This window comes from Plectropomus leopardus, chromosome 23, assembly GCF_026936395.1.
Source record: "Plectropomus leopardus strain MGB_pleo_1.0 chromosome 23, ASM2693639v1, whole genome shotgun sequence".
Classification (NCBI taxonomy): Eukaryota; Metazoa; Chordata; class Actinopteri; order Perciformes; family Serranidae; genus Plectropomus; species Plectropomus leopardus.
The window spans coordinates 10,939,958-10,956,973 of record NC_142198.1 but is presented as its reverse complement, the minus strand read 5'-3'; the positions used below and the strand labels follow the sequence as shown (position 1 = coordinate 10,956,973).

The 17,016-nt window shown below is 38.2% G+C and overlaps 1 protein-coding gene across 6 annotated transcripts in view; it reads right to left on the bottom strand.

The window, feature by feature from the left end:
• The window catches only part of kcnip4a (potassium voltage-gated channel interacting protein 4a), a 155,230-nt gene that overhangs the window by 53,317 nt on the left and 84,897 nt on the right, over positions 1–17,016 (bottom strand). The window contains exon 1 of one of the 6 annotated variants that reach the window (XM_042511817.2): positions 10,885–11,307. The exons of the other annotated variants lie outside the window; for them this stretch is intronic. Coding sequence (XP_042367751.1) covers positions 10,885–10,942 — 58 coding nt within the window. The 5' untranslated portion in view covers positions 10,943–11,307. Of the gene's footprint in view, positions 1–10,884; positions 11,308–17,016 lie in introns of those variants that run through there. 6 annotated transcript variants of the gene reach the window in all.

Sequence of the window (17,016 nt, the reverse complement as noted above, 5' to 3'; positions counted from 1 at the left end):
ACTATCTGGGGCATTGCCATGAAATTTTGTCAAGATATGAATGGTACCTGGAAGATGAACCTTACTGACTTTGGTGCTCCCCTGACTTTTCCTCTCATGCAACCATTGATTGACCTTTAACTGTTGTGACTTGTTGTAACCAGCCACTTGTAATTTGGAGGGAAAGTTTTCTACACTGTTTGTTGGACTGCCGTGGAAATAAGCACACACATTTATATGATCCTCTGGAGCCTTTTTAGCACCTTCATCAGGTCAAATCTTTGACATGTCCAAAAACCCGCAAACCTAATAACATTTCTATGAGCTGTAGTTTGGGTTTCACAGTTTTATTCCACTATTATTCCAATTGTGACAATATTCTGAATTTGATACAGGTCATGCAAAGCATGTTCTGTTTCAACTGTCCAAATAAGAACTTATTCCTAATTTGGCATTTCCCAAATAAGACGTGGGATATGCCCATATCAGGTTTTAGGAGCAATATTTGGAAATGCAGACAGCCCATTGTACATTGTATTAGACAGAATGTACACAAACCAACTAACCAACAGCTTACAAGGCCTGGGTAGAGATGCATGCCCAAAAGAAAAGCACACATTTCTGGTCAGAAGGAGAAACACACCTACTTTTGTGCATTATCAAAGACTTTGATATTAACAGGTTTTTGGATATGCACAAATATCTCAATGCCAACTTTTTCAAGAGGGTTGTTGGAGGAATGAAAGAGAGAAACTGTGCTCACATGGTCCAACAACACTGGATAGAAAAGTTGAAGCAAAAAAAAATTATTTTGATGCAAAGAAGCAAAATGACAAGCAGCTCCAGCCATTCCACTGTTCCATATTTTGACGTAATAAAATTATGTAAGGGTACATTGATCGAAGTATTCAGGACTGCATGTAAACAGGAGTATTAGTGGAATATTATTTTATATTAACCATGTGAACAGCTTAGTAGGAATATTGTCTTTTTTTTGGAAAAAGAGAAAAAAATAGAATATTATGTGCAAGTAAGTGTAAGTGTGAGCTATTAGCATTGCTGTAGACTCTTCACCTTCCTCTATTTTATATGCTCGGATTCAATACTGGAATGTCTTTCTGTATAGCTTTTTTTTTTCTCTTTTCTTGCCTGACAATAAACCAGAACCTTATGCTTCACTCTTGATTTAACGGGAGACCACTTGTCCTTAAAGGAAAATCCTAAAGTGGCATACAAAATAAATGTACTCATTAGTGGGAACAATATGTAAGAATTAGATGTTCACTCTATGTACTATACATCCACAATTCTCAATATACATTTCAAAATAAAATGTCATCAGACAAACAGACAATGTGTGAAGATAGAATAACCCCTAGATTATCCATAAATCCCAAGAGAACAAAAGACAGGTTAAATATAGCAAGAAACACAGCTTATCACAAACACTAATTTCCGTCTGAATAACAACCGCAAATCAGGGCACATTTGCTGCAGGAAAAACACATTGCCATCTCCCCCAAACCAATGATGTGAAAAGATTTTCATTTTTTTCCACCTTTTTTGATATTTACTCTGTTAAGGAACTAATAACAGGTGTGATTGAGCTATGGCTCAAAAAAGATGCTGTGGACAGACTGATCAGTGCAAAATGTCAGCCCGAGAAATACCACACATGTGTGACCTCACCGTCACCTGGACTTAAAATAAAGCAGGAAACCTTAAGGGAGAGATGACAAGGGAGAGGTCAGAGAGAAAGACAACACGACAGAAAAGAAAGGACTCAGAGGTTAGGGAGATGAAATGTGGCTGCGGTCAGCAGCAGGTGGCTGCTGGAGACAAAGGAAAATAATTCACCCGGTGTCTCCTGATTCTGTCAGAGGATTGTTGTTTTGTATTTTTTAACATCCAGTAATAAACATCACAGGGTATATTTATATGTCAACATATAAAATAATCAGATAGCTTTCAGTCCACCTTTAAATTTAGGAATTACTGTTTCGTTCACTGTATCTCATCCTCGCGATTGTAAAACAGACATCTCAGTGTTTTACAGTGTGACCTGGATGTGTCTCCAAAATAGGCCATATAAAGTTATTACATCTAGATGCAAAAGGCAGATGAAAGGAGATTCAAGCTTTGATCAAATTTTCAAAATAAGCCAAAAAGAGTAAATATTTCTTTCATGCAGCGCACTGCATCCACCACAGCCTGGTTTGAAAACACATGAAGATGATCCTCTATTCATGTTCACAGCCCGTCAACTCAAAGGGAATTGTTCGGACAGCGATTTACCATGGAAACAACCTCTGTGCTGTGCATGCTATTGGGCAGCTCATTTATCCCACTATCAGTTACTTTTCTTTATTTGTGGCAGCTGAACAAGAGCCAAATATAACTCCCAGGCCCCAAGAGAGTGTGTGTTTGTGTGTAAGTTAGACGCTCTGGACATGACAGGGCAGGCAACCGCGTAGTACGCCTCCAGAGAACATGGGTTGTAAGGGTGATAAGGTGTGATAGAAGGCTCGTGGGCAAAAGAAAAGAAACTCCAGGTTTGTTTTAATTAATTTTTTTCCTGAGTTGCGTTTCTATTCATCACTAATATCAGAGCATGACCTGATCTCATAGACACTTTCTGAACTCTCCAACATTTGCACTCCAATCACCTCACAACTTTGCATAGGGTGTAATCATAGCCCTTGGCTAATGGTAATGAAAATAATCAAGGTTTGTGCATATCATCAGCACACAGTATGCTCTATCAATCAGTGTGTGATTGGTGATGAAGGTAATTGGCAGTGTGGAGCATTGTGATGTGTTGGTTAAAGCTGGGAGCATGCACTGTACTGTAGATGGCTGAAAACATCTGCAGCACATGCAAACTGCTGCATGAGAAATGCATTGGGTTATAAAACTGTCACTTGAACAGAGTTCAAAATTAAAATAAGTTGGTAATTCATTGTTAGCCACTGGGAATTGTGATTATTATCATGATAATATGCAAACAATGTAAAGTTGATAAGAGTTTATTGCATATTCATATTTGAAAACAAAACCAGATACCATATTACTTATGCTGTCCCTAGATGACTTTCCTATCTTTTTAAACGGCAAGGCAATTGATATTTTTTAATTTTTCTACATCTATGCATTACTTACAAACTATATAGGATTGCTATTATAGCAAAAGTCTATTATCTCTTATTCCTACTTCAAGGAGCATCTTTATTGTCCAAAAATGATGATAATGATCCATCCAGCCTCTCTACTTTTTTTCTACGTCTATTTTATTTTATTGTTTTTATTTATTTAATTACCCCCTTTTTTCTTTCCCCCCACCTATTAATAAGTTTATTCTATTTATTTGTGTATTTGATTTCCCTTTTTACATTATTGAAAGGTCTTCATGTTAATTTGGTTGTGTATTTTGTTTTGTATGTTCACACAAAACCAATAAAAAGAGAATTACAAAAAACTAAGAAAATGATCCACCCTGTTGCACCCTGGTAAACATGGGCACTGAGGGTTTCTTTTTTTACTCAATGCCAACAACATGAACCTGAACCTGTACTCAACAGAGCACCCTTTTTGTATCAAACCGCAGTTGAGATTAGTCCCAAATGCACTATTTCCTCCTGTCTAATTAAAATTCCCTATAAACTATAGTGCCAAGCTGTTTCAGGAAATTATTCAGTGTTCTTTTAAATTGAGAGTATACATGCATGACCCAATTTACATCTTCAGGAACAAACTGGGACTCAGAGCCATAAACAAACTGGTTAAGTAGGAAAGAATTGAGAGACAGGCTAATGCATTGTTGGTCTTTCTTTTCATGGGAATTGCTGACAATACTAAAAATACAGAGCACTGCGAGGCCGAACCCTTTTTAATATATTCAACTTATGGATGCACTAAAACTCAGTCTGCAGCTGAAAGCACTTCTTCCTTTACACAATTCACTCAGCTGATTTTCAAGAGGCCTTCTTGTCTATGGAGACTACGTTACTAGTGTGTATCATCAGCACAAACCATAAAATCCACTAGAATTTCCTGGTTGTGGACAATTCCTCAAGTATTCACTATATGAGCCATTAGTCATTTCAATAGCCCATCTCTACATCTAGGCTTATTCAAAAGGGACCTGTCATGCTTGTCTTTATTTGCTGTCATATAAAAATATAATTTTACAATGTCTGATGTTCATATAAAATGTTGCCAACGTTTCAAATGGCAAGCGTATTCTCAGATATTCATAAATATATATTAAATTATTCAGTTGCGTCTAATTTTATTTTTTACTGTCGAAAATAACAGACAGATTCCTTTATATGGTCCTCTGCTTCAGTCATGCTACTGCAAGTGTTTACATTACGTAGCCTACACTGCTACATGTTATGATCGGGAAAACATTTCATCTTGGTTGCCAATTTTGTTAATATCTCCCTAATTTTGGATCATATTACCGCTGGAACATGTCTGGTTGTGGCGATTTCGGTTAAGAAGCTTTTATTGGTGATTTTTCATTGTGCCGTTATATTCGGTTTGCCATTCCCCAGCTGCAAAGACGGTATAGAGATGCAAGCCTTTTTTATTTTTATTTTTTTTTACCAAGCTTGATTCACCTTGTACCACAGTGTGCTATGATTGGCTACTACTATCCTTTTATGCATCAATGTGATGAGTGTCAGCCAATCACAGCACTTAGAACTAGCCAATTACAGCACAATAGGGCAGGACCAAGCAAAAATCAAGACGCTGAGATACGGCAAGACCTGCAAATGTTGACCAATCAGAGTAAGCGGGGGGCTTGAATGGAGCAGGAAATACAGGTGTTCTAGCACAGACAGCATGAGGACCATAAAGTTGTTTTTTTTTTTTTTTCTCAGCATTAAGTATATCAGGCACAAGCATATAAACATGTTCTGGTAAACCGAAAATACAAGTATGAACCTGAAAATCAGCATAATAGGCTGTCTTTAAATTCCAAGTTATTGCAACTGTGATTGGTGGGCCTGCAAGTAAAACCTCCTCTCATGTCCTTATGTTTACTTAAATTCAATTACAATTGAACCCCTATCTCTAGAGAAAGCGCAACGCTGCAATGTGGCATTAAAACAAATTAATGTCTTCCATTTGTTTGGAGAAATTACACAGGAAGGCCCCAGTGGCCTGTAACCTTCAAATAAAATGGTTAATTGCAAATTAATGTGATCTGGGTCTTGTTGAATTCCCAGTAATGGATGGCAGTGCAATGAGTTTGCAGTCAAATTTGTTTTGAGGGACATTTTCTCAGAAAGAAGAAGATAACCCAATAGACAATACTCACATCCAATAAACTCAAACATGCTCTTTGTTTTAGTAGACAGCAATATTGAAGGGCGTTCAGGGTTCTGCTGTGAAAGACAGGCCCAAGATGAAGAGTGAAATCTTGCTAAGAGCTTCAAATAATCTGAGAAAACTAATGAGGTTTGATAAATGACAGCTTGAAGTTATCCAGATTAATGATCCAGGTTTTTCTCTTACCATACTTTGCAAAAATGTATTATGAAATGCATTGCATTTCAGTCAGCAATTAAAATGCACTTTCTCTTTCACCTCCTCTGACTGCAAAAAGCTTGTTTATTTGATTTTGCTGCCATCAAGTGGAAAGCAAAAGACTGAACAACTCAAAGTTCTGAACATGGGGTAGGAAACTGGCTGATTAAGAGGCCAAAATGCTTTAGTGCAAGTAGAGAGCAGATTAAAATAAATTTGCCAAATGTGTGTAACACTAAACTGTTTACTGAGAAGTATTATGGAAAAATTGACTCAATTTGTGGGAAATAATTGACTTCATTTCATTCAACAATTCATTCAACAATTTACTTCATATTCCCCTAATAGTAATTAATTATGCTTCCCTTGTCTTCACTTTAGATGTATAATTTGTGCTTCTTCAGGGTTACGAATATTCCCAGATTGGATTTGAGGCTTGAACTTGTTATTGTATACTTACTTTGCATCGTATATTCATTCATTTACAGAAAAAAAAAACATGTTTCTATTTTCACTTGTATTTTTGCATATTTTTAAATATACAGCATACTGCCTCTAGCTTTAGTAAAAGGATCTGTTGCCTGATGGAGGTCCATGACAGAAATGTTCTACAGCTAGAACCTGTCCACATTATTGAGGGAAAGGAGGTGTAAAAGCAAACCAGGACTGCACCCTGGGGTGACTAAATAACTGTGTGTGCTCTGCAGATGTCAGTATGACAGTGTGACCCCCAGTGAGCCGCATCACTGTCTGTACATGACTAAGCCCACTTCTCTGCACCTGCGGAGCTTCTCCGAACAGGATGCTGGTCATTAATCCAGCTCTAAGAGAGCCCTCTTAATTCTGGTCAGCGCGCCCTTCGGGAATAGAGTGATTAATTTCATAGAACAAACTGCTACACTGAGTGCCATGCCACGACTGAAAATCAAAAAACAAGCTTGCAGCTGAAAAAGCCAACTGATGTGGCTTCTTTTTCAATTTAAATGCTAATTTAAAGAAGTGAAAAACCAGTACAGAATAATGACACAGTGACTTTGAAAAGGTCTGAGATTACATGTTGCTGATAACAAAGAAAGGCTAGTTAGAGGCAGAAGCTGCAGAGGTGACCACTCTTCATTTCCTCATGGGTCTTTGCACATTTGCATATCAGAGAATATGGGATATCTGATTTTACATGCCATAGGGCTTAATATCACCGATGACATTTTTCAACAGTTTAGAGAAAAAATCTATTGGCTCCCAGTGGGAGACCATATATTAATCCATATGCCTTTTTAAAATGCAAGATATGCCTGATCCTGAACAAAGAGCTGCTCTGCACTCTATAGCAGCTCAGAGTAATTCATAAAAGACAATTATGCTCTGAACATCATGTACCATATATTAATGACCACTGGGCATTCACCAGAATCCTGAGAGGACTTTTCATTGGCTTGGAGTTAATAGTGTGACATGGATCGATAGACTTGCACCTGAGGTGAGATGGGAGTGCTAAAGAACCATGTGCATACCAAATGTTCTCTCAAATCTTGGTCACATTGTGACATCCAACCCGACGCTTCTGAGAAAGAAAAGTAGCTCTGTGAAAAATGCTGCATGTGACAGATGGGTCGGGAAAATTTGATGAGATCAATTTGAAGTGATTTGGGCATATGGATCATTTTTACTGTAATTATGTGACTGGCGAAGAGTCTGAATACATTTTGTGCAGCGGAAACTATTACTCTTGGGCTTTCTAAACTGAAACCGAAAAATATTTGTCAAAGATTTGGCACTTGGCCTGTGTTGTGCCAAGAAAAAAATATATCGGAAAACCCAGCAGCAATGTCTTTCTAAAAAAATCATGATCCAGAACTCAAAATAATACACGTACCTTAATGTGGGCAGTTTCATGTTGGAACTATTTTCTCTCTATTGAACTACACCCATCAACTGAATCTACATGTTTATACATTTCTTTGTTGCCACTCTAGTCAACTAGGGCATCTAGAGCTCACAGGTGACTTATTTTAAGAGTAAGGACGTCAGCTCTGAATGTGTTTTTTATATGATCAGCGAGCATGGTGATTGGTGGCGTGGCTACTCCCAAACATGACAGCTGCTCTCCCTGTGGTCGGCTCAAGTCTCCACTCTGTTCTGTAAACACCAGAAGGCCTGGAAGGAGACTGGGCCAGCAACAAGAACCACAGTGGACATCTCCGTCACGCCTTGTGTTGATGTCACGACAAAAAAAGCTCAAGAAAACACACCTCAGCATGTTTTAACTTAGTTTACATTACTTATTTGTTCATCTTCATGTCAATATACAGTTTTGCTTTTACTCTAAAACCCAGGAAACGATTTCATCAAGGCTTTGTACTCCTCTCAGTGACTGAGAGCCACCAGAAACAGCATCAACATTAATTTTCCAGTTGGTAGCTGAGTCACAGTTAATGTTTTGCTGCTTCCAATTGAACAGCTTCTGAGTGTACCTATTTCACTCCCACACAAACTGTACTCAGAACAGCTCCCGACAACACAAACAGGCAAGACATTTAAAATAATATTGACAGAAAGCTCGACAAGGCCAAACACATCAGCGAGAGCCACCATAATGGGGCTGGCACGTCTCTTGTCCTGGGGACATTTGGAACACTGCAGGAACACTCAAAGCCGAGCTGCGCGAGTTTGAAAAGGAGCTGGAGGGCAAAGTTCCTGTGGGTGCTTATTGGACCATCATCTCTTGTCATGTAGATAAGTGCAGCTATGAGAATTAATGCAGGGTATTAGAGTGGGTAGTGGAGTAGCGCTGAGGTCTCTCAGACAGTGCATGTTTTATTATTTCGTCCTCATTTAAAGAGCACTTCAAAGTGTGAATCAGTCTGTTACATGATGTGACAAAAGATTTTGCAGAAATTTTAATTAAGCTACTTTGAGCTGGGTTTGGGCAACAAACTAATTTAAGTTGACCCTTGTTGAGAGTGTAAGTGTTAAGAGTTTTAAAATGCAAACACTAAAAAGGCTTGCTAACAGGTTTTTTGATTATTCATTAATTTTTAGGTACTTTCTGTGAGAAATCTCCATCAAAATTTCAACAAGCCCAAAGTTCAATACTTAAAAATATCCATCTTGAAATGAAAAAAGTGAAAAGTGAAAACTGGAACCACAAATGTTAGGCTTTGCTTGTTTTTTTTCAATTGACTTGTCTTTCAATTAATCCACAGCTAACTAATCAGTTTTTCAGATTATTGAGCCTTTACTCTACCCTTCCCTCGAAGGGTTGAGTAAAGGCTCAATTATCTGAAAAAGGCCTGTAACTAGGAACAGCAGGCCTTTTCAAGCGTTGTATTTTTTAACATGCTGAAGCAATATGCATGCATGCATGGAATGCATGGAATAGCTTTTCCAAAGGAAAAATAGGATTAAACAGTGTACTTATCTGCTCTAATATAATAACAACAAATACTACCATGCTAGGCTACAGCAGGTACAGCATTTCAACCAAGGCCAAGAAGTTTCTTCTTTGCCAACCACATTTTATGGGACTACAGGGTACATACAAATAGCCCTAAAGCTCTTTATTGAATCTATATCATGAGGTTGAATAGTGCTGCTTTAGCCATACGTATTGTTAGTTTGAATACTAATAGCTCATTCTCCTCCTGAAAGTAAAACATACAGTTTGATGTGTGAATCTAAACTTTTGCAAACTGGGTTATGTTGGGATGAAATAACAGTCTGCCTTTTCAAACAAGCTTGCTGGAAATTTTAAAAAGTCAGCTGAAGACAGCATTTTCAACCAATTCATGTGCTGTGTCTCAAGTCGAAACTTCCTTTAGTACACTTCTATAAAGTACACTGTGTATATCAGTGGTTCCCAACCGGAGGGTTGCATGGCATTTCTGAGTAGACAGCAAGTAACTTGAGAACGTGAGAAGTTTGTAAAAAAAAAAAAAAAAAAAAAAGACACTATTTAGAAGTATCAGTGAATCTCCGGCAGAGAGCTTTTATTTTAACTAAAAAGTAATCTGAATTATTCAATGGACATGCAGACATCTTGCAATTGTGTTTTGTTGACACTTTGAAAATATTGCTTAATTTTTGCACAAATCTGTAATTAAAAAACCCATGCAGTGTTAAGTATGGGGGGGGGACTCGAGTTGAAACACAGCAATAAAGCTAATGTTAGGTTATTAGCAAGATAGCTACAGCTGCTAAAAAATCTGCAGCAACAGATGTCGATTCAGCCACTGAAATCCAACAAGTCGAAAAAAGAAATCTTTCTTTTTGTCTTTCTCTGCCTCAAATCAAGGACCCTTCTTTCAAAAAACAAAAAATCTTTGTCTGGTTAATTTGCCGCTCTTATCATTGTAAGCTGCATATGCTTTGTGTGAGAGCAGAAATTTTGACAGGCGTAGCTACAGTCAATTTTCTGATGACTAACAACCATTCTTGGGCAACAATCAACCAACTGCTATATTGTCCTATAATTCTCAAGAGCAATCTGTTTTAAAATGTCCCTTTACCAGCTTGATTTTAGCTGCAAACAATACATAGTACCATCCATCATTTATTGTGTGTGTATCTGGATCCCATGTTCTTCTTTCTAGGTCCCTGTGAAATGTGCTTACAGTGCACACAAGTGCCTGCTCTGTGATCTATTGCTTGAGAGACTTACAAAGAGTCCCTCATTCATTTTGCTTTCAAGCTCTCTTACAATATCCCAATGAAATATGGCTTACTGGACTTAAAGTGTCATCCATTCTGTCTGTCTCCCACTACACTAAATATAACCTCTGACGGTTATTGTCCGCTGGCCACCCACTAAATATTTCATTGTTTTTTAATAAAGACCGGACTTCCTTGTCTTTTGTTACAGTGACAAGCTGTGACGGTGATGCTGATCAGCACATTATTGCAGGGAGACAGAGATGTAACATAAGCTCTTGCGACTGCGTTGGCAGAGAGTCGATGTGGCATGCTGCGTGTGTGTGTGTGCGTGCTGCCACTGTAAAAATCAATATTGGGAAAAGCAAAGGGAAAAAGTCAAGCAAGTTTGTGGAGTTCGGACTGAAATGTTTACCAAAGGGCGGGCGATTTCGAGTCAATTTCACGGACTGCTGGTGTGGCAACATAAATTCAGATGGGATTACAGAGAAAACAGCAAATTAATGAACTTTCTGGACACTGAATTCCAAAACACACAGGGACTGATGCAGGACATTCTCAAACCCAAGAAGACGGATCTATCTCTGAGTATTTTGACAATAAGATAAAGCACAAGGCAAAGACAACAGAAAAGTGATTTTCTTCTTAGGCAATTACTTCAGCTGGTTATTCATTAAAAATGTATTAAATTAAACTGTATCCTCCGTATCCGATCAAGCCTACCTGTCGTCTTGCGCCTCTGTTTCGGCTGAAGAGAGAAGATGACCATTAAAGCCCCCATGATGCCCTCCAGACTTTCTCGCTTAGTGATCTGGAAGTCCTGCTAGATTTCACAGACTTTCACTCCCACACTACGATGGCTTGAGAGTGAAAATGTAGAAAAACAACACAAAGAGATGACGGCAAGCCTTACATGAAAAAATGAAGTCTCCGCTCCAAACTTCCCTTTATATTCACGTCGGTTAGGTGGGCAGCATGAAAAGCAATAGGAGTGGGAGTAAAACATGCGTGCCTCCGTTGAGTTTTGAATTTTGACGCGCAGCCCCCCTCCCTTCCTCTGTTTTCCTGCTCTGAAGTGAGAGCTTGCTGGCTGATCTCTGCTCTGCAAAAGCTACTTTGTACCAGTTGAGCACCTAGATTAATTGAGCGCTCGGAAAGGGAGCCAGTAGCGTGCTGGGGAGAGTGGTACTGCCGCCCTTTTCAGCAGATCTCTGCTCACACGGGGAGGGAGAGATTGGAATAAGGCGAGAGAGCTCATGCTGAAGAGATAACCATTAGTCCTTACTAGCTGCCTTTTAACTACATCTCCTGCTGGGGAAAGGAGGAAAAAACCATGCTGCGTCCATGAAACTGAGCACGAGCTGAGAGCTCATGCTACCTGCCAGTGGCTGGTGTAAATATTTAAATTATGTACAAGCAATCACTGATGAGCTTTGTCAGTGAGTGCCTCTTCTGCCTTCTAATGCTGACTAGCCATTGTATAAACAGATTAATGAAAGAGGGACATTCTTGTGGTAATGTCAACATTATTAGATCCATCCACTGTAATGGAAACATCTTCAAATCACGAGATGAAGTTTTGCGACAGGCTTCCTGTGACGTCCCAAATGACATTTTAGTTTGACTCAACAATAATCAGGCCCTCCAGGATGTTACCACGGCAGTAATTAATGCAAATTCAGATAGTACCAATAAATTCTGTGCAACCTTGCAATTTGTCCAGTCACCACAACTCTACATTGTACTACTACATTGTAGAGCTGCAAACAACACTTCAGGCTCATAACATAGACTTTATATAAAGATGGACGACATAACATCTCCCAAAAAGTGAAGTCAAATCATCTCAAGCACCCCTGGCTGCCGTATAGGTCATAATCCCTGCCTCCTCCATGTTAGTGAATGGGTCAAGGGCCAAATTAAAAACTCAAAGTACCTATAGATTCAAAGATAAATTCGTTTCCCAAAGATGATTTCTGTCATATTAAGCATTCCTCGTCACCCTGATGTTTGTTCAAGTGCTCATTTTTCTGATAAATTTGGTTTAAATTGGTTATTTGATGTTATAAAAAGGGGATTGACGACATGATTGACAGCTGTGTGTGCTAATCAGTGTTTTCTCCTTCAATAGTCCTGCTCTGAATGATTGACCACACAGATTCCAAATGACATCACAGAATTGGAGACATCATGGCTATTTTTTTCAATTTTTACTTTCCCCCACAATTTCATTGCAAAAATGCATTTAAACATTACAACATGCAACACATTTTTTTTTTGGAAAGCTGAAATCAGCCATTTCAGGCCAAAACAATCCCAAAAACAGCTGAAGAAATCCTGGCAGGGCTGAAAAATGTAAACTCCCTGATCTATGACGTAAATGCTGGCAGTCATATACACAACAAAGAGAAAATGCACAATAAAAAGAAATAAGCATGACAGTTCGACCCCTACACCCTCCGGAAAAATCCAGCAACACTGTATTTTAAGTAAGTAAGAATGTGTACTTATGCAAAATTGATTCAGTCTCAATAAACACAGAGTTAGTTCCCATCTCATTATGATACAACCTATGAAAGTGTGATTGCCTCTTCAGAGCTGATACTTTGAGAAAGATCCTCAGGATTATGGTGAAGGTCTGAAGGTCAGAATCATGTTAGGGCCCATATCTTTTCCCTTTTCTGTCCTTTTGCTCAGAGGTAAAACTGCCACAGAGATACTCGACTGATGTGACACATCAAAAGAGTAAATTAGAAGAAAAAATACTTCCGCTCCCTGTGCCACCCACGAGCAATTCATTTCATGAACAGTGTGACGGCAGTCCAATTCAAAAGCCAACCACAGCAATCAAGTGTCAATTTGTAACCACTCCATTAACCTGCTTCCTGTTGGCCACATGTACTTTGTTGCTCTGACGCCTTCCACGTATGTCAGGCTGAAGGTGCATACTGTAGGCCAGGCTCTGTTGACTGTGTACAAACATAAACTGTGTAAACACAAACACACAAAAAGGAGTGACCGTGGTCATTCTGAAGGACCCTGCAATCACCACTGTGCACCCTATTTCTTTTGTAATTGGGTTCACCAAAAAAAGTCTGACCAGCAACCTGTCCACTTACTTCAGCACGACTCCCACCTTATCATACTAACAACCATCTTGAAAAAAATGCCCTCTGTTTGCCTGCACACTGCTGCTTTCTAGCTGTAACATGTTACCTTGGTTTTGATTCAGTCTAATGACTGAAGCTATATGACTCCTGACCTCAGTAAGCTGTTTACTTTATATGCTATTTGTCTTACTTTGGGACATCTGTCTTCACACCAGCCAACAATTTCTATGCTATTACTGAGGTCAGACAAGCAGACAAGGCTCAGTAGTGATTTAACTCAATAGACTTTTCAAAATGTAGATAAAAACATTTATTGAAATATGAACCTTTCCTATACCTGATCACATGGTGACTCTAAGTAGTTAGGTCAAACAAACAAGACTACAGGGCCATGTACACAAAGAACAATGATTATAATAGTGAAGGTAAAGTTAACAATAATGATAGTAATGTGAGCACACACAAAGATGAACAATGCTCTGTAAACCTGTGGTTCTCAGCCTTTTTGTGTCAAGGACCCCTAAATTGATCATGAGTCCACATTTGATGAGATTTCACTTCAGGGACCTCCATTGGAAAAGATTTTGGTTGTTAGATATGAATAACACCAGAAATTACTAAATTAAAAAAACACAGTTGAGGAGATAACTATGAAGGAAGTGAAACCTATAATCAGAATAGTCTTTCTTATGACTGTTACTTGCATTCAGCTCACCTCTATAGTGAACTAAATATAAACTATTCTTTTTTCTGTGGACCCCATGGATCTCCCTCAAGGGCCAGCTGGGGTCCCTGGATCCCTGGTTGAGAACTTTGGCACCTTGGTAAACATTGGCACCAAGCAAGTGCTGTGCACTTCAGCTGTGTTGGCAGCTTAAGTAAAATGTTTCTATTATTCATCGAACAGCTCTGAAAGTGATCCCAACGAAATCGTTTGCCACGTCGTTATGGTTGTGCTGTGGGCTTAACCATTCACTTGAGTTAGAATTAATTTTAAAACATGACTTTTTTCTAAAGCTCACCAGTAGAGACATTAATTTGTAAAATATCATTTGAGCTGTGGTATACGCTAGTTGAACATATTAGTTTAGTGTATTAGTATGCCACTGCTGCTATTAGCACTAAACACAAAGTAAAGCTGAGGCTCACGGGATTGTCATTAGTTAAAAAAAGTAAAGACTAGGACTTTTAAGTGCTTTGTTGTAGGCAACTGGACTTGCTTGAGTTTCTTGAAGACATTTCACCTTTCATCCAAGAGAAATCTTCAGTTCTGGTTTATGTTACAACTGGATACAGCACTCAAAATTTGACCGGATGCAACGCTAGATGAAAAGTCAGGGGAACACCAAAGTGACTAAAATTCATCCAGTAAACTGAGAATGAACAAGTCATTACATCTCTTCACAATTCAATGATTAATCTGATTAATCCAACCAATAATAGCCTTAATAATCCTAAATTTATGTTTCTGGAGACAAAATTCATAGTAAAACTTTGCTCAAAAGATGTGTACCTATACAATGCTGCAGATTCCAAGAGCTGAGGAAGACAACTTTGACAGAAAGTTATGTTGCAGACGTGTTCAATATCATGTTGGACAGTAAATTAAAATTATGTTGTAGGTGTAAAGAAACAATAGATAATATATATATATATATATATATATATATATATATATATATATATATATATATATATATATATATATACAGCATCTTCATCCAGTCATGTGCATGGACATATGCACATAAAAGGGAATCCCTGTTAGAGATCCAAGTTAAATGAAGTTTACAGAAGTGTATAGAAGTGGCAATGTGAGGAGGTTACAAAAGCATTGCCACTTAGCATGAACTCTTAAGAATGTATCCCCTGTTTGAGGATCGGACCAAATCAGCTGAGCATGGCTTTTCAAAGGGGGGCCTAATTATGTTGGAGAAGTAATGAGTTTTCATTAAATTAGGCACTCTAGAGAATAGAGTGGAATAATCAAATGTCTCTGGGGTAAATCGTCTCCACACATACTGAGGATTATTCAACACCACTTCAGGAAAACAATCTGATTAACTGTATGGGATGTGAGAAAGAAATTGCAACAGCAGCACAAGTGTTTTATAATTGAAATGAAGTTGAGTTTGAGTGCATAGAGAACATCAATATAATCACACGCCAATAGCAATTAGGCCTGGTCATTTCAAGGACCAATGTTCAACACATCAAGTGAACAGGCTTGAAAATGTAAATAATTTACATCTCAAGTATGTAGGTGCTCTGCTGACCACAGATCACCTACATACTTGAGATGGCTGTCCATTATCCTAAGTGGTGGGATTCAAGTCTTTTTTTTCTACCACCCCACAACATTTCTTCCTCCTATTTTTGCTGTTAATCAATGTAATGCCATATACAGCGCTTCGTTAGAAGGACCTCTGGTACTCTGTGGGTGTTTGTGACTCAGATATGGTCTGACTGGCCTGTAGTTGCCCTCAGTGTCTTTTGAACTAACGATTTGCAAAGACAAAAATAATTGTAGTCTAGATATCGCCACAGGAAGCTTGTGAACAGCAGTGGATGCAAAAGCAGAGCGATGAATCAGACAAGTTTAGGTGCCCAAAGGTGACTCTAGTTGAAGACCAGAACAAGTGGCTTACATAAGACATTGGTGATATTTATACTCTTGAAACAAACCTTTTATAAAGTCATTGTCCACTTTCTTATAAGCTGAGGTAGCAGAGTAATACATGGAAAAGAGTGCAAAGCCATTTTAAACACCTTTAGAGGCACTGCAAGATCTTTTAGTCTCAGTACATAGGTGCAATTTACCACAACAATGAATTGCTTTATCAGTTTACCTGTTCTATCACCTATTCACTAGATGTTTCTATCAAATCTCATCAGTGAGTGCAGCAGTGACCACAGTACATCAGTGAAAGGAGAGACATTGGCAGATTGATACATACATAGATACAATCTCTATACTTACATTAAAATTGGTCTAAGGCAGTGGCATGAGCGACACTACTACAGGGCTGTAAATGTTGACAAGTGGTGACATGCAACACATTCCTAATTCAAACATGTTCTTAACTAATCCCAAGTAAATAACACTATCATTATCACAAATACTTTGAGTGAGTCCAGTGTACAAGGAGCATGTAAATTTAGAGTAAAGCATAAAGATTAATCCTAAACTGAATCAGTGACACAGAATTACATTTATATTGTCTTCTGTGTAGGAGTATATGTCAATATGTTAATATTGTGACATGATACTAGATATGGTCTCAGATTTTCGCTAGTTTTGAAAATGTTGTCTTTTCCCGTTTTGAAAGGTTGCATTACAGTAAAATTATGTCATTTTCTTAATTTACCAGACTGTTTAATCTATTCCATTATTTGCCTTTATCCACGTAGTCATTATAACCGCATTACTGATTATTACTTATTAAAAATTTCACTGCGTAAATATTCAGAAAAGCACCACTAGTCAACCATATTGTTGCAAAATTGACAGAGGTATTAGATTTTTTCCACATCTCTTAGCTGTGTATATCTTTATGAGCAAGAGCTGAAATATTAGGAGATTTACTATTTAGTCGATTGACGGGAAAGTTATCAACAACTTTGATCATGGATTAATTGTTTAAATATTTTTTATGAAAAAAAGAAGAGAGAAACCTTCACGACTTTGACTTTTTGCATCTCATATAATAGTCAGTTCAAATTTGGGGGTTTTGGACTGCTGGTG